The following is a 15,665-nucleotide window of genomic DNA, read 5'->3' as shown; positions in this document are numbered from 1 at the left end:
GGATCTAGCTTGGGGATGTTTTTTGAAGATAGACTCGGACTCAAATGAACGAACCTAAATTTTGGGAGGGACGGATCACATGGTCGTATGGATGAAAATTAGGTGACGAAAGGAAAATAGGTGACGAAAGGAAAATTATGAATAATTAGTTAAGATAATGGGTTTATTTTATATACGGACGACGGAAACTTTTTTAATTTTTTAATTAGTTAGAGATTAGAGATAGAGATAGAGATTAGATCTTTTCTTTTTGTGATTAGGAATTTAGATTGTTTATTTATTTTTTAGAAATAAAAAGAAAAAAAAAGAAATAGGGAGGGGAGCTCTTTTTTTTTTCTACCTCGATTTGCTATTTTCTTACCGTTGCCGCGTTTTTTTTTCATGATCGCGCGATGACGCGGCATTGCAGGCATGATGACGCGAGCGACGATTTTATGTGACGTGAGCAACGGACGAAACGGACAAAACAAAATTACAGCTTGTATTTGATACGTACTCAAGGCCATGAATCAATCGGAAAAAAAACACATACAAAAATTCTAATGCGACGATTGGAAAATTAGTAATCTTTTAATTAGTTAAGATGCTACATGTGTCTAAAGATTTGACGTTATGTTTTTGCGAAAAATTTTCGGAACTAAACAGACCCGGAGGACAATTAGTCAACTGTACCACCCACGTGTGGCCACTGCGCACGTGCCAATCTGCTGCCGCCACGTCAGCTCCAGCATGTGGCCTTCGACCTTGACTCCAGCGTGTACAAACATGTACACGTCAGCATCCAATATGACTTGCCTGGTTAGGCAGGGGCTCAGGGCTGGCTGGAATCATCAGCAACAGGAAGAATGGACGAAACAGAATTCATGGCATTCAGAGCACACGCAGGAAGGAAACCTAGGTTGTTGATAAATAAACAGCAGCACAGGGTGTTTGTTTGTTTGTTGTTGCTTTTGCTGACAGGACAGGCCTAGCTACAAAACCAAGATCCAGCCACAAAATTTGCCCAATCAGTCACACCGCCACGGGAAGTAAAAACATACTGATGGGGCATACGGATTCATGTCGAAACCCCCATACAGAACAGCATTATCAGATAATTTAAGCACACGAGTTCTCAAGCTTCAAGGGCACCTCCTCCTGATTTCATCTTAGAATCGACCACGCCCACGGCCGCGACCACGGAATGGTCCCGGTCCTCCGCCCCTTCTTCCCCTGCCACGTCCTGTGAAGCCGACCGAGGATGAGAGGAGCCATGAGAAGTGAGATGGCGAAACCTGGAAACATTGTTGGTTATGTTAGACTGAGCTTACCACGGCCTGGAGGGGGGTAGTCCTCTGGTTCTTCAAAGTATTCACCCTGATCTTCATAATAGTCCCCCCTGCCGCCATAACCGTAATCATAGCCATATCCACCACGTCGACCACCTCCGTAGTAGCCACCACGGCCTCTTCCACGTCCTCGTCCTCTAAATCGGCCTCTCCCTCTGCCTCTGTAGTTGTAATAATCTCCTTCCTCTTCCCACTCCTCGCCATAATCATAAGCGGGGGGACCATTGCTCATGGCTGCACATTTGCTATGAAAGAATTAGCAAACATAATATTATCCAGTCGGCAAGACATTCAACAAATAACATACACTTTTTTTAGACTTGCAGATGGAAAAAGACGCATAATTGAATCTACAAATGCAACTAGCACATTTTTAAACAAGGCACAATGTAGGAAGTGTTAGAAACTAGATCTTTTATTTATTTATTTAAGAGCAACAGGATGGTAGAAGCTGCAAAGCCAGTTCATAAGATTGCAAGCAGTATGGCATGCTACCTACAATGGTAACAGATACTGGTAATAACCATGTGTGTTGTAGTCTGGTAGTTTTGTGCTCATAGAAGACATAAGAAAGAGGATACCTCTGCCCCTGCCTCTTCTGCCACCACCACGGCCTCTTCCACGATTAGCGGGAAAAGATTCTAAATTGCCATGAAGGAATTTGTCATCAAATGGTTGTGCTAGTCATATTTAAAGCAGGAAGTCAGAATCATGCGAGAACAATACCTTCGTGTTCATAGTCAAAAGCGGGTCTCACTTCTTCAGCTGGGATAGGTGGCTGGTACCTAAGGATTTAATCAACAGACAATGATCAGACATATTCACTATCAGTTTCAAATTAATAAACAGCACCAAATAAGTGAATAATAAGTGGATAAAACATATTAGCTCTGGACAGGGTTCAACTTACCCTGGAGATAACATATCCAGTGCTTTCTTGGATAATGTTATGGCGATCATTGATACATGCCGGGTGGTCTCTAGGCTGTGGTAAGCAGTACACTAGTGTCATGGCTCACGATAAGTCTTTCCTTTTCTTTTTTCTTCTGAAAAAATACTTACGGGAGAAGGCCTTCTTCCAAAGGTTCCCAAGTGTCCGTGATGTCAATTGATTCAGTAGATGTAATCTGATGAAGACCACCGATCCTTCTCTGAACAAAAAATTTAGAGTAAGTTGAAAAAACAAAGAATAACTTTGGTATTAGATATTACTAGGTGGAAGTGATAATTAGCACTAACCTTGATCAATTCAACAACCATGACTGTCTTATTGATGGCTCTTCCCATAGCTTTGATGACAATCTCATCATGCCCATTTTCCTGAAAAAGAAGATATGGGGATGAACATATTGAACATATAGTCACATTATCCAGGATTAAATAAAAAACATGAGACTGCATAAGGATCCACAAGAGGAAATATAGCATTGTTGACCACTGACGACCCAATAAACTTTTTGGCATAAGGGGACATATGCAAACATTTTGACGATGGCATCTTATAGAATAAGGAACACTGTACATAACAAGCTGAAGAAATAGCATATGAAAACAGCAAAGGTATCTTCTACACAATCAAGTGAATGGGACGAATGTTTGCACATTTGTCAGGCTGACAAACTACACATATTTCAGGAGTCAGGATCAAATGCTACGTAATGGATACAACGACAAGCGATAATATTCAGAAAGTTCAGGAGCAGTAACAGACATTAAGAAGCACAAGGAAATACTGGAAGGACCAGGAGGTCCTCTGCGGTACTACAGTGGCAACTGACGATGTACTATGCCAACCTAAATCATAAGCAGAGGCAGATTCACCTCCGGGCAGCACAGGTGGCTGCCCGGACTTCATGGTAACATCCCTGGAGGTCGACGCTAATTTTTCCCTGAAATAGAGTAGTTCCCGGGCAATGTGTAAATGCCAAAGGTGGGTGTCCAGCAAACAGCGATCCTGCAGGCTGCAGCTAGCAGGTTGTTGCCATCCTCGGCTTCCTATATGGCCTGTCTCACAGTCACAGTCCCAACTTAACGCCTCATTCTCGTATCATATGCATGAACTTGTACATCGAACTCCCAATCTCCCATGCATCTCTAGGCATCATTTTAGATGTACATTCAAGGCATCAAACAATATAAAAAACACTGACCAACTAAATTTCAATTCTTTACCACGGTCTTGAATTAGACTGAATAATCGGTGCTATAGTTTCAGGGACAAGCTATAATACTTCCTCCATTTCATATTATAAGACTTTCTAGCATTGCCTACATTCATATATATGTTAATGAATCTAGACATATATGTATACCAAGATTCATTAACATCTATATGAATGTGAGCAATGATAAAAAGTCTTATAACCTGAAACGGAGGGAGTAATACTTAGTTCATATATAAGACAAGTCTTGAAATTTTTCGATGTATAAATTTAGCATGACAGACCAAGGTTCACCACCACATGTAGAAAATGCATTCGCCTTGTAGGATGTATTAGCAAAATGTTTCACTCTAAATATGAATATGTATTATTTTCTTATATGTTGCATGGATATAATTATTTTTTTGTTTCGTGAGGTGCTTGGGTGTGTTAGCGAATTGTTGAGGCAGCAGTAATATTGAATTTAGCACCTTGAATTGATTATACTGATTATCATTTTTTTTTCATCTATAAATATTTACATGCATTTTGGGCATGTTTCTATATAAAAAAAATTGGGATGCCAATTTTGATGGCGACATATGAGAATATGGATATGCTTTAGTTAGGTTTTCCCAGGCTTCATAGAATTCCTGGCACAGCCACTAATCATAAGAGCAGATTTCGAACTTAAAAATCCAAAGATACCTCTGATTGAGCTGTGCAGAGGTGTGAATAAGACAAGCTTACAAAATGCAGATAACAGAGATTTTGGGGCCTTTTGAGCCATGTACTTTTTTAGACTTATGCAGCAATAAAAACTGGGTACAAGCAGATGCAGAATTTAAGATAACCGAACAGCTTACTATTGGTAGGAAACACTTAGTGATAAATAAAGGCATATGCATGAGTGCAGTACATACAGGGTATCCCTAAAAATATCTTCACTGTCCACAATGTCAATTTGCAAGCGTGTCCTGTTAATTGTTAAAACATGGCACAAAAAAGGTTGCTGCATGTTCTACCTCAAATAACAACATAGCCAAAGGAAAGTAATAGTAGTAGGGTCACCTCAAGCAACGACATCCCATAGCTGATATAGTTCCTCATCCTCCCCTGTGCAGTGATCCTGATCTCATTCTCACTAATTGGTGTCTCATTGCGAGGCTTCTCCACCCTTTGGTATCTATCCATGCCTATGAATTGATACATTGATATTTCAGTACGACAATATATACAAGCCACAATGTAGAATTACTTCAAGATAGGATCATAAATTATGCAGAAATAAGATAGGGAGAGAGCAAACCGTATACGAATATAAGATAGCATCATAATTAATTTTCACTCGATCATATATAGACTGAGTGAGATTCCAACGACCAGTGAAATTTATACAAAACCTAAGAGTAAGTTAAAAATGAAAACCATCAAAGTCCCCAACCAAGATGAATATCTTTTGAAACTAGAGATTAAATCTATTACTGCAATCTGACAGGTAAGACCACCCCTTCATCGACTTGCAAGAAAATGATTAATTTTCGCCTAGGAAAATGCAATAAGGTTCTCTTTTTCACTCATCACTCTTTTTGATTCTGTAACAAAGCACGGACATTCTGCTAGTACCATGAAATACACACAAAGGAGATGAAACGTGGACAAACTGAGGCACTAAGTACAGAAATCTGGCAGGTCAAGATGAAGCTCCCTCTCACACATTAGTGAATCTACTTAGGACCTTAGTGACAAATCACAGTCACAGTGATGTTTGCAAGTGACACTCAAACACTGAGGACCTAAAACACAGCAAAGTTCATTAGAGCAGAACGTTAGTGTGATAATTCAGAAACCCAACACGTAGCACGTACAGAACCATTTTGCGCCTCCGAAATCGACAACCAACCGTTCAGAGTAGTCAATCACAAGAGTGCGAACACCGGCTACTACCGGTACACCTAGAACTAAAAATATAACTCGACTGCTACTCCCAAGCCTTAGTCGTTTGATTTAATCCTAAGACAGAGTGATTCCAACACAAGGGAACAGAACTCCAACCGCGCCGCCGAACCAATCCCCACCCCCACGAAGAGCAGCACCCAAACACAGCTACATGCCGCGGCAACGCGCAGAGCAACCGAAAACCCACCCAAACCCCCCCTACACCTCGCAGTCCCGCCACCACCGACCAAAGCACCGGCGAGTCCAGCACCGCCGACACGCACGAAACCACGGGAAGGGGGACCACAACCACAAAACCACCAAATCGAGCCCTAAACCGTCAACTCCCCCCACCTCCCAAATCCACCACCACCACCTCCACCGCCGCCGCCGCCGAGTCAGCGACGCGAGCCCTACCAAATCGAGGACGAGAGGAACGAATCGCACCTTCCGATTGGGCTCGCCTCGCCTCGCCTCGCCGCCTCCTCCTCCGCTTCGTCTATGCAACTCCTCCGCTGCGACTCTGCGAGGCGGAGAGAGAAGAGAAAAAAAAAGAAAAAAAGGAGAGGAGTTTTCAGGTGGTTGCAATGCAGAGGAGACCGGGGCGCGTTCCCGTATCCCGTACGTGGCGTGGGGTTACGGCTCTCCGCGTGGGGCTCCCACCTGGGCGCGGCGCACGTGGGCCGCGCCACGTGGGGAGATCCTGCGCGTTGGTTTGGGGGGATGGGTGGTGCGGATTGGGGTTGGTCCATGGACCGGGCGCGGGGAGGGTTTTGGTGGCAGCGGGTGGGATAGGGCGCCTGGTTCGAGGATAAGGGGCCCCGGTTTTTCACTGCCGCCGTGGGTAGACTGTGGGCCACAGTTGTCAGTGAGCCTGGTTGTGTTTTCTTGTACTCTTGTGCCGTGCTACTGCGCGACACGTGTCGAGGTAATTTTGCCACTTGGAGTGTTCCACTGTGCAGTGGTCACATCAGATTTTTCACTGTTTTTACTTGGAGTGAGATTAAAAATTCTAAGGTTTAGATTTAAATTTTACAGTTAACTTTAAGATATTTTATTTTTATAAAATTGTCTTCTAAATCGCTAAGAATTTTGAATATAAATTATTATTATTTTCCAATATCAGAAAATATGGGAACGATGAAACCGATGACTAAGGGTGCGTTTAGTTCACGTCAAAAGTTAGTTTGTGTGTAAGAAAATTTTGATGTGATGGAAAAGTTGAAAGTTTGGTTAAAATTGAAACATTGTGATGAAAAATTCAGAAGTTTGTGTGTGTAAGAAATTTTAATGTGATGAAAAAATTAAAAGTTTGAAGAAAAAGTTTAAAACTAAACTCAGCCTAAATACAGTTTTTAGAGGCACATCTGATGGTGCGCAAATTTCCTTACGCAAAAATACACCTACTGACCTACATAACATTAAGTACAGTGCTTTCTTGGAACAAAACAGCAATGACGCCAAAATCGACAACAAGCAACTAGCAAAACCGCATTACGAGATTTAATCCATAGGGTTCAACAGAGTTAAGGTAGGGACAGCAGAAGGGAGCACAAATTCATAGATCAACAGGTCCTGAAACATCTGCTACAAAACTTAATACCCCAGAAAATATCAAGAGAAGAGAACCAAGTATAGAGTAGTGATGATCGTTTTGACAAATTCTGACTTTGCTGAGGAACCGCACAAACTAAGCCTTGAGCTTGCCGAAGAACCTCTGCTTCTCGTCGGTGGTCTGGAAGCGACCGTGCCCGAACTTGGACGAGGTGTCGATGAACTTGAGCTTGATCTCCTCGAGCGCCAAACGAGAGGTCTGCTTGAGCAGGGACTGGCGGAGGGTGACGACCCTCTTCTTGGGGCCAACACAGCAACCCTTGATCATGAGGTAGTCGCCCTTCACAACACCGTAGTGAGGGAAGCCACCCATGGGAGTGATGTCCTTCTCAGTCCTGAGCGCAAGAGCAAGCACAATATCGTTTGAGTTTCGCTCGCAAACAGATGCAATAGCATATCAAACAGAAGACAGATTTGCAATCATGGAGTGCTGGTGTAATATCTGGTAGACGAATTGGTACCTGTCAAATTCAGTGCAGGCAGCATGGCTTTCCTGGCCAGACTTGCCAATCTTGTAAACCTTCTTATTCATCTCAGTGCGGTGGTGGTACCCATTCTGACCAGCGCGGGCAACAGTATAGGAAACCCTAGCAGGATGCCAGGCACCAATACAGGCGACCTTGCGGAGACCCCTGTGGGTCTTGCGGGGAAGGCGAGTGACACCCCAACGTGTGACAACACCTTCATAACCCTTACCCTTGGTGACACCAATGATGTCAATCATCTCGTCCTTCTGGAACACAGCATCAACTGGGATCTCCTTCTCAAAGAACTTGTATCCATAGTCCACCTTATCGGCAATGGTACCACCATTGATCTGGATCTCCATGAGGTGAGCCTTCTTCTGCTTCAAGCCCTTCATTTTCCTAATCTGAAGCACATAAAGATTTAGAATGAGAATGAACAAACAATTTACAGCACATGGTTCCCAGCCAATTAACTGAATAGAAGGGCTCAAAATACAAGATAGTAAAATAACAGTAGGTTACTGACCTGAGTGTGCACGATCACACGGACAACAGAAGCATACTTCTTCATCTTCTCAAGCTGCATTTGGATTTCCTTCTTGCCGGCATCGCTATCATACTTGAGAGCATACTTGGTGAAAGCCTTCTTCTTGCTCTTGCACCAGTTCTTGTAGAACCTTCTCCTTACTTCTTCACTTAGATGCTGAGCCCAGACAGAGTTGAGACTGCGTAAGCCACGTGGAGTCTTCACATAGGCCACAAGTCCAACAACAACAATAGGAGGTGTCTCAATAATGGTAACAGCCTCACAGGTCTCCTTCTTGTGGAGTTCTGAAAAGCATTAGAAAAATGACAAGGTTAAATCTCTTCAGTAGTATGCATATTCAGATGAATACAAAAGTCTTAGTATTATCTTGGCTAAAGGCCAGTACTCAACTATGTTAGGACTTGTTGCCATTAATTCAGAATATTATGTTCTTCCAAGTAAAATTAAGAACACCAACAGATGAAACTAACGTAGTTGCTTCTTCCGCATAGTCATAATACATGGTCATCTATTTCCAGGTTGAACAAAATAGCATTGGCAAAAGGCAAAAGGATTAGACACATACTGGAACCAGGCTTCTCAACCTCACGCACAATGTGGGTCATTCCAGCCTTGTAACCGACAAAGGAGGTGAGGTGGCATGGTTTGTTGACGTCATCCTTGGGGAATGACTTCACTGCAATAACAGAGAACAAAATATCAGATTGGTAGTGTAATCACAACATAAACAACTGGCAGTGCAAAATGGCACCGAGAACACGACTGGAACAAGAAAAAACTAAAAGTTGAAGCTAAGCCTTAGAGACTGCTAGAAAGAATTCCCAAACTTGGATACTATTGGCAAGAAAAACAATAAATTTCAGCATTTTGAAAAATAGGCAGAGTACACTCATGTCAGATATGCAGATATATGGGGAAATGCATCACCGTAGAGGTATGCTCTTAGTAGGAATTCAACAATCAATGATGGAAGCACATGGATTGATCAGATCAACATAGAATTATTACCTCATTTTTACTATTTTCCCCCATTACACTAACAAAAAGAAATTATGGGGACCATTACACTAACAAAAAGAAATTATGGGGACAAATAGAGCATAGGCTTTCAGGTCATATATACAGAGCACCAGAATCAAAGTCCATTTTGCTAAGAACACTGGGGCGCACAACAATCTAGCCAGGCACACAGAACTAGGCCTATAGATCCATACAGCAACAGCATCTCGTCCACGACTACATCCTATTTTCTACCAAGAGGATCCAACAAGTTTCTACTCTACCATACAAGGCGCAAGCTCTACAAATACAGCACCGCACAAGCAAAAGAGAGAGAGAGAGAGTAGGTGAGAGAGCATACCCTTGCCGCGGTGGCGGGAGGAGCGCTTCCTCGGGAGGAAGCCGAGGGATCCGTGCCTCGGGTGCTCGAACTTCCTGTGCGACATCTTCTTACTCCTCCTCCCTTACCTACAAAATCCCGCGAGAAAACGCAAACTCCATCAGATCCACGACAAAAGCAAACGGGGCAAAGCACCCACCGGTGAACCCGCAGGCCGACGCCGGCAACGAAATGGCCTAGCCGCGCCGCCGCCGCAGGCGAGCAGCGAATCGAGGGGAGGCGAAGGATGAGATGGTTACCTGGTGCGGGGTGGCGGCGCCGAGTGGCGGTGGGGTGTGTGTGGAGGCGGAGCAGGGTAAACCCTAGGACAGCGCTTATAAAGGGGGGCGCCACGACGAGGGTTTTGATGGGTCGGACGGAAATGCCCCTCCGCGATGAATGCTTCTAGGGCTTTCTTGCTTCTCTGGGCTGGGCTGGGATGGGATGGGCTCTGGCCCACAATACCTCCACTTGACCTCTTCGTTTGCTAATCATTTTCTCTGTTTTTTTTTATTATTCTTCTAAGAAATATCTTTTTTCTTTTCTTCTTCACTTCCTTTTTTTCTCCCATGCTCATATATGGGGTTAAATCAAATAGCACTTGCAAAATGTTGCTCTCTGTTTCAAATTTTCTTGTGTTAATTTATGTGCTTTTCACTTCATTCAAGCGGAAAGATGTCAATGATATGTAGGATAACTTTTTGACATGGTCTTTGACCACTCGTTGTATTCCAAAAAAAAATAAATAAAATATTAAGTATGGCTTATACTTAAGATGTTTACGCTGATTCTTTTCGAATAAAATGAATAATCAAGAGTTATTCCAAAAGCCAATGGTATCATCTATTAAAAAAATATTTAATAATAAAGGTAGTACATTTTTTTCTGCCTCTTGAGTCTCGAATCACTTGTGGCAGAAGAGATGGAAATGCAGGGGAAAAGAATGATATATCACTTGGCAGAGCCAATTTCAGAAGGAACAAACTACCGACACAATTACATGCAATGTACTTAAGCTGTCTGCTCTATGCACCCGATAAGAATACACAATGACTCAAAACTCTGCACTCTCGTATAGTTCTGAACACAACAAGAATGTTAACTCACACCAAATTTCTCAAGTCAAGAACACCAAAACGAAAAGAATGATGAAAAGAACCACCAAGAATGCTATCATCATAATCTGGCCTTTCAAGCTGGCCTTCTTCAGGACCATGGCCACCCTTTTCTGCACGAAATCAAAAGAGGGGAAGAATTTTCAGGCTGTTGGAATCTGGAGTCAAAACAGACTAGGTGGAAAATATGATACTCCCTCCGTTTCAGAATGTAAGTCATTCTAGCATTTCTCACATTCATATTGATATTAATGAATATAGATAGATATATGTCTAGATTCATTAATATCAATATGAATGTGGGAAATGCTAGAATGACTTACATTGTGAAACGAAGGAAGTATTCCTTTTGTATTGGGATAGAGAGAGATATAACGCATGCCTGCACAAAGTCGAGCCTATTGGTCGTAGTTTCCATGTCAAGGCTTAGCTCCCCCAAAAGTCTTTCCTGCGCAAGATAGACGAGAAAACAAACATTGGCATCACAAAGGACAATAGCATTTCAATAACACAATATACAGTAGTCAAATTAAGTACTGTACAACATTTATACAAGGAAAGAGAGTACACAAAAAACTATTTGTACGAAAGCAAGTAAGGAAATTAGATTATCATAACTTTACCTGTCCAACAAGTTCATCATGTATGGTGAGACCAACACCTCCAATTCGCTGGACACTAGCACTAAGCTCATCCAATTCCTCATCCTGTCGCCTACAGAAGAAGTGCAATGCATTTATCAGTGATCGTTTGGTCCACAGTTCATAGAGAGAGGAAAAAAAATAGAACAAACTTATGGAAGGCAATTTCAAATCTCTTGTTTAGGAAATTATATGATTCCATGGAGCAGAACTTTGATTCTTTGTTTCTTTGAGCTACAAGTTCTAATTTGATATTCGAACAACATGAATCTCAGGAAATTAGATCATTTTGGTAAGCGCTTACTTAATCAGGAGCATCTGCTGATCTGATTCTGAAGCAATGAAGTCATCGTTATCTTGAGCAATGTGCTGCTTGGACCTCACTAATTCAGAAGGATTGACTGAATGGCCAAAGGCACTCTTTTGCTTTCCAGCTTCAACACACCGCCTTATGGAGACCACCTAGGTTATTTCAAATATTGTTATTTGCCACATCAAACTCATTTTATAGCAGAAAATCAGGTTGTAGACTATCATACTGCAAGACTACCTGGTTACGAGCAGTGCTAGTCCAGTTCCTCCTTTTTCCTATTTCAACCTCGTTAAGTCCATAGTAAGCTGGATCTCTCTCAGCAACTGAAATAGCTTTCTCCAGTTCAACCACCTGGATGAAAGGTCGAAGGCATATATAAGTCAGAGATGAAGTAAGAACATGAAAAAGAAATGGAGGGTTAACGACAGTTTATAAATACATCAAACCATTCTGAACCTTATGGGTTGTGAGTGGTTGCATTGGCCAAAATATTTATAAAAAAAGTAAAAGTACAAAAGAGTCCTGAGGCAGAATAACTACAGGCATCATGAGCCTAAAATTAGTATGACACTAAAAATATGGTGGCAATCCCATATACCTGCCACTGGATACTTTCGCAGCTTGCTATTATTTCTTTGGTCAGATGCACATGTTCTCCAGTGTTTTCCGGTGTTTGCTTCCACTGATGCAAAGTATCTTGAATTTTTTCTATCTGGACAACAATGGGGCAACAGAAGAGAAGTTGTTATATGCATCATGAAAGTAAAGAAATGCACTACTTATAGTATCATTTGCGGTGTTATTATTTGCATCGAAATAATTGTTGGAAAGAATATAACACAATTGTCTTCAGACCTTGTAGTAACAGAATACATCATTAAAGGGAAAATCCTTCGGTAAAAAAAAAAAAAGACGGTATAATGCCAAATTGTAAATGAGGAAACCAGATATCATATATACTCACAAGAGAAAAAAAAAGATATCACATTCACATATACTAACAGATGGCATAACAACTCTGCACAACATCACACATAGTAGCTACATTCATCTACCACACACCCAAGAGGGAGCAGCTCTATCAATCTCTCAGATCCATGAATTGGTGAGACTCACTAAGACGCATTAATTTCCTGCAATTCTCCTACAGGGAGTTAACCGAAACCGAAGAGCCCAGGAAACGGATCCAGAGCTGCAATTGTGTGCAACCCAGAGAAGATCAAACCGCTTGAATGAGAATCTACACAGCGAAGAACACGGCAAATCAAGACCGACCACACACCAGTGAGTGACCACCAGAAATCACTGGTTCACCGCGATGGAGTCTAGCGCCCGAGATTCGCATTTACACGCCACGACACAAGAGACCCCGCTGCTTTATAGGGCATGGACAACCCGGTAAACGGATCGAGCGAGCGAGCGAGCAAGTGAACGAATGAGCGACGGGGAGAGGAGCTCACCGACTCCTGGATCTCGTCCTTGACGATGTAGAAGGGATCCTGCGCGGAGGCCATCCTGTTCCCCCAAGCTCGCGAAGGGAACCTGGAGAGGGAGAGCTCGGCCGGATCGCCGGAGCGGGGAGTGACGCGGCCACCTCCTCCGGCTCCGCCCACTCCGGTGTGGCGTCGCGGACGAAAAGGGCGGAGACGAAGATCGGGGAGATGTCTACACACACCAATTCGTGGGCTGGCCTCCGATCCTCCTTGCTGGGCTTTAGGCCCATGTGATCTATTGGGCCGTAAATAATCCTTTTATTGCGCATTATTTTGAGTAAATTTGTATTTCGCTGGGTAAATAATACTCCCTCTATTCCAAAATATAGGGTACAACTACTTTTTAAAGTGGTTTCATAATATAAGGCGTGCGTGCATGCATGCAATTAATTAGCACATTCTCTCCCCTAAATCATTATTATTTTAAATCCTATACTCACAAGATCTTCAATTCTATTGGTTGCATGTATTGTATTAATTGGGGTGATTCATGATAACGATGAGATATTAATTATTTCTTGGTCTTTGGGTTAAGGGTGGTTATGCTTTATATTTTGGAATGGAGGGAGTAAATACGTACTAGGCTATAAGCAGAGACTTTACTCTATACTCCCTCTGTACTCGTAAAGAAAGTCGTTTAGGATAATGTTTAAGTCAAACCTTGGGAATACAAATCATAAATAACTCTCAAGTTGTTGAGTTTGAAAATGTAAAAAATATATGAATAGATTTGTCTTGAAAAATACTTTCATAAAAGTATACATATATCACTTTTCAATAAATATTTTTATAGAAATAAGAAGTCAAAATTATGTTTTGGAGACCGTGTTGCTGTCCAAAACGACTTCCTTTACGAGTATGGAGGGAGTACTAGTTTGCACCAAAAATAAGTTTACAATGTGTTTTTCCTATACGTGTGGGTTGGTGTGTAGTAAAACTAGATGTGTACCCCGCGCGTTGCTGCGGAAGAATTATGTAATAATATAGTAGATATGAGTTCTAAAATTTTCTTTCAAACCAACTATATGATTTCTTTTCATGTGTTTGTATATTTTTTACCTTTATTAATTATCCAAATGTTATAAATAATTGGGTTGTATGGTGTATCTTTTGGTGGAAAGAGATGCAATTTGCACTTTTGATGAATCATCCAAAGTCTTAAAAGAATTGAGTTGATGTGGCTTCACGACAGAAGAGAGAATTAGCATTAACTATACGTAGTGGGGATGAACTTGATAGATATATATAAATATAGGATTTGTTTTCGTTTGCCATAATATGAAGAGAAAATAATACTATTTGTTTATTAAGCCTGTAAGAAACTCTGTAATATAGTAATTTTGTGCGGTAAGGATATATTATCAGTCGCTGCAGAAACGCTATAGGGCAGCATTTTGCTGGGTAAATAGGATTGAAGCAAAATAGGTGAGGAAGCCAAACCGATTACTTTGCAATAGTTTGAAGCAAAATACCAAAAAATTTATTTTTGCCATTGACACACTAGGTGAGCAATTTTGTTACCACGTCCATGTGCTGATTTAAAGTTTTTTTTTAAAAAAAGAAACTTATTTTTTTCTTTGCCACAATATAAAGCTAAAATATTTGTCATTAACTGATCCTGTTGCAAACAATGAATTTTACCCCACCATAGCTAAATTAACTCATGATTAATAAATAAGCCTGCAAGTTACAGAACTGAAGAAACTCTGTAATAATAATAATTGATCACTAAGAATATGATCAGTCGCCGCCATTGATCACTAAGCTAGTGCAGTGTAATGGCAATGGACGCCACTACCATCAACAATGGCAGAGATCCCATCCCCTTCCCCTTCCTCGCGCCCTATATAACCACAGCTCGCCGGCGATCGATCACTGCACCATCAGCTCCCACAAACCCAGCTAACCAAGTTTAATTGCCACCAAGCTCACCAATGGCGCTCGCCGTGAAGCTCGCCGTCCTCCTGCTACTTGCCGCGGCAGCAGCTGGAGGAAGCAGCACGACGACCGTGCCGCCGCTGGAGGAGAGGCTGGGCGCGGCGTTCGACGGGATGGCGGCGGCGGCGGAGGGAGGAGGAGGGGGAGGGTGGATGATGGAGTGCTGGAGCGCGGTGACGAAGCTGGGGTCGTGCACGAACGAGATCGTGCTCTTCTTCGTCAACGGCGAGTCCTACCTCGGCCCGGATTGCTGCGTCGCCATCCGCACCGTCACCCGCCGCTGCTGGCCGGCCATGCTCGCCTCCATCGGCTTCACCGCCCAGGAGGCCGACATCCTCCGCGGCTTCTGCGACGCCGAGCTCGCCGCCCCGCCCCCGCCCTCCACCAACGCCTCCTCCGCCGCCCCCGCGCCGGCGCCGGCGTCCGCTTAGCGCCGGCCGGTGGCGCGTTGAACACGCTCTTAATGTAATAAAATAAACTTGGAAATAAATTGATTATAGCCAGTTTGCAGCCGCTGTTTTGCTTGAATTTGTCAGTGATTTGCATTGGCAAGTACTCCTATCAGGTTTTTAAGGTTTAGAGAACTGTCTGAGCATTCCAGTTGATTCCAAATTGTTTTACCTTACATGAATGAGATAATGGGTAAATTAAATTAACTGACTGGATAATTAGATAAATAAACTGAACAAAATGAGAAGTTCAATTTACAGCCAAAATCATCCTCTAGAAACAGAGGGGCCGGCAATTTGTTT

General features: G+C 42.5%; 3 protein-coding genes across 3 annotated transcripts; 1 reads left to right on the top strand and 2 right to left on the bottom strand.

Moving 5' to 3' along the window:
• Positions 1-884: 884 nt before the first annotated feature.
• LOC127753889 (uncharacterized) lies at positions 885-5,996 on the bottom strand. Its single transcript, XM_052279338.1, has 9 exons — positions 5,855-5,996; positions 4,541-4,665; positions 2,568-2,648; positions 2,391-2,479; positions 2,239-2,313; positions 2,055-2,113; positions 1,910-1,969; positions 1,311-1,562; positions 885-1,222 (listed from the first exon to the last, which is right to left on the bottom strand). Exons 2-9 carry the CDS (start codon positions 4,661-4,663, stop codon positions 1,149-1,151), a joined length of 813 nt encoding a protein of 270 aa, XP_052135298.1. The 5' UTR covers positions 4,664-4,665; positions 5,855-5,996; the 3' UTR covers positions 885-1,148.
• Positions 5,997-6,875: 879 nt separating this feature from the next.
• On the bottom strand, positions 6,876-13,109 carry LOC127753891 (60S ribosomal protein L3-like). The gene is made up of 12 exons (XM_052279340.1): positions 12,943-13,109; positions 12,081-12,194; positions 11,720-11,833; positions 11,474-11,631; positions 11,152-11,242; positions 10,911-10,976; positions 10,544-10,641; positions 9,396-9,493; positions 8,601-8,711; positions 8,015-8,319; positions 7,483-7,892; positions 6,876-7,356 (listed from the first exon to the last, which is right to left on the bottom strand). The coding sequence occupies exons 1-12, from the start codon at positions 12,994-12,996 to the stop codon at positions 7,098-7,100; spliced, it is 1,878 nt and encodes a 625-aa protein (XP_052135300.1). The 5' UTR covers positions 12,997-13,109; the 3' UTR covers positions 6,876-7,097.
• Positions 13,110-14,909: 1,800 nt separating this feature from the next.
• Positions 14,910-15,344, top strand: LOC127753890 (egg cell-secreted protein 1.2-like). The gene has a single exon (XM_052279339.1). The coding sequence runs from the start codon at positions 14,910-14,912 to the stop codon at positions 15,342-15,344; it is 435 nt and encodes a 144-aa protein (XP_052135299.1).
• Positions 15,345-15,665: the final 321 nt, after the last annotated feature.

Source organism: Oryza glaberrima, chromosome 11, assembly GCF_000147395.1.
Source record: "Oryza glaberrima chromosome 11, OglaRS2, whole genome shotgun sequence".
Classification (NCBI taxonomy): Eukaryota; Viridiplantae; Streptophyta; class Magnoliopsida; order Poales; family Poaceae; genus Oryza; species Oryza glaberrima.
The sequence above is the reverse complement of the archived record's forward strand: the minus strand, read 5'-3'. Positions and strand labels throughout refer to the sequence as shown.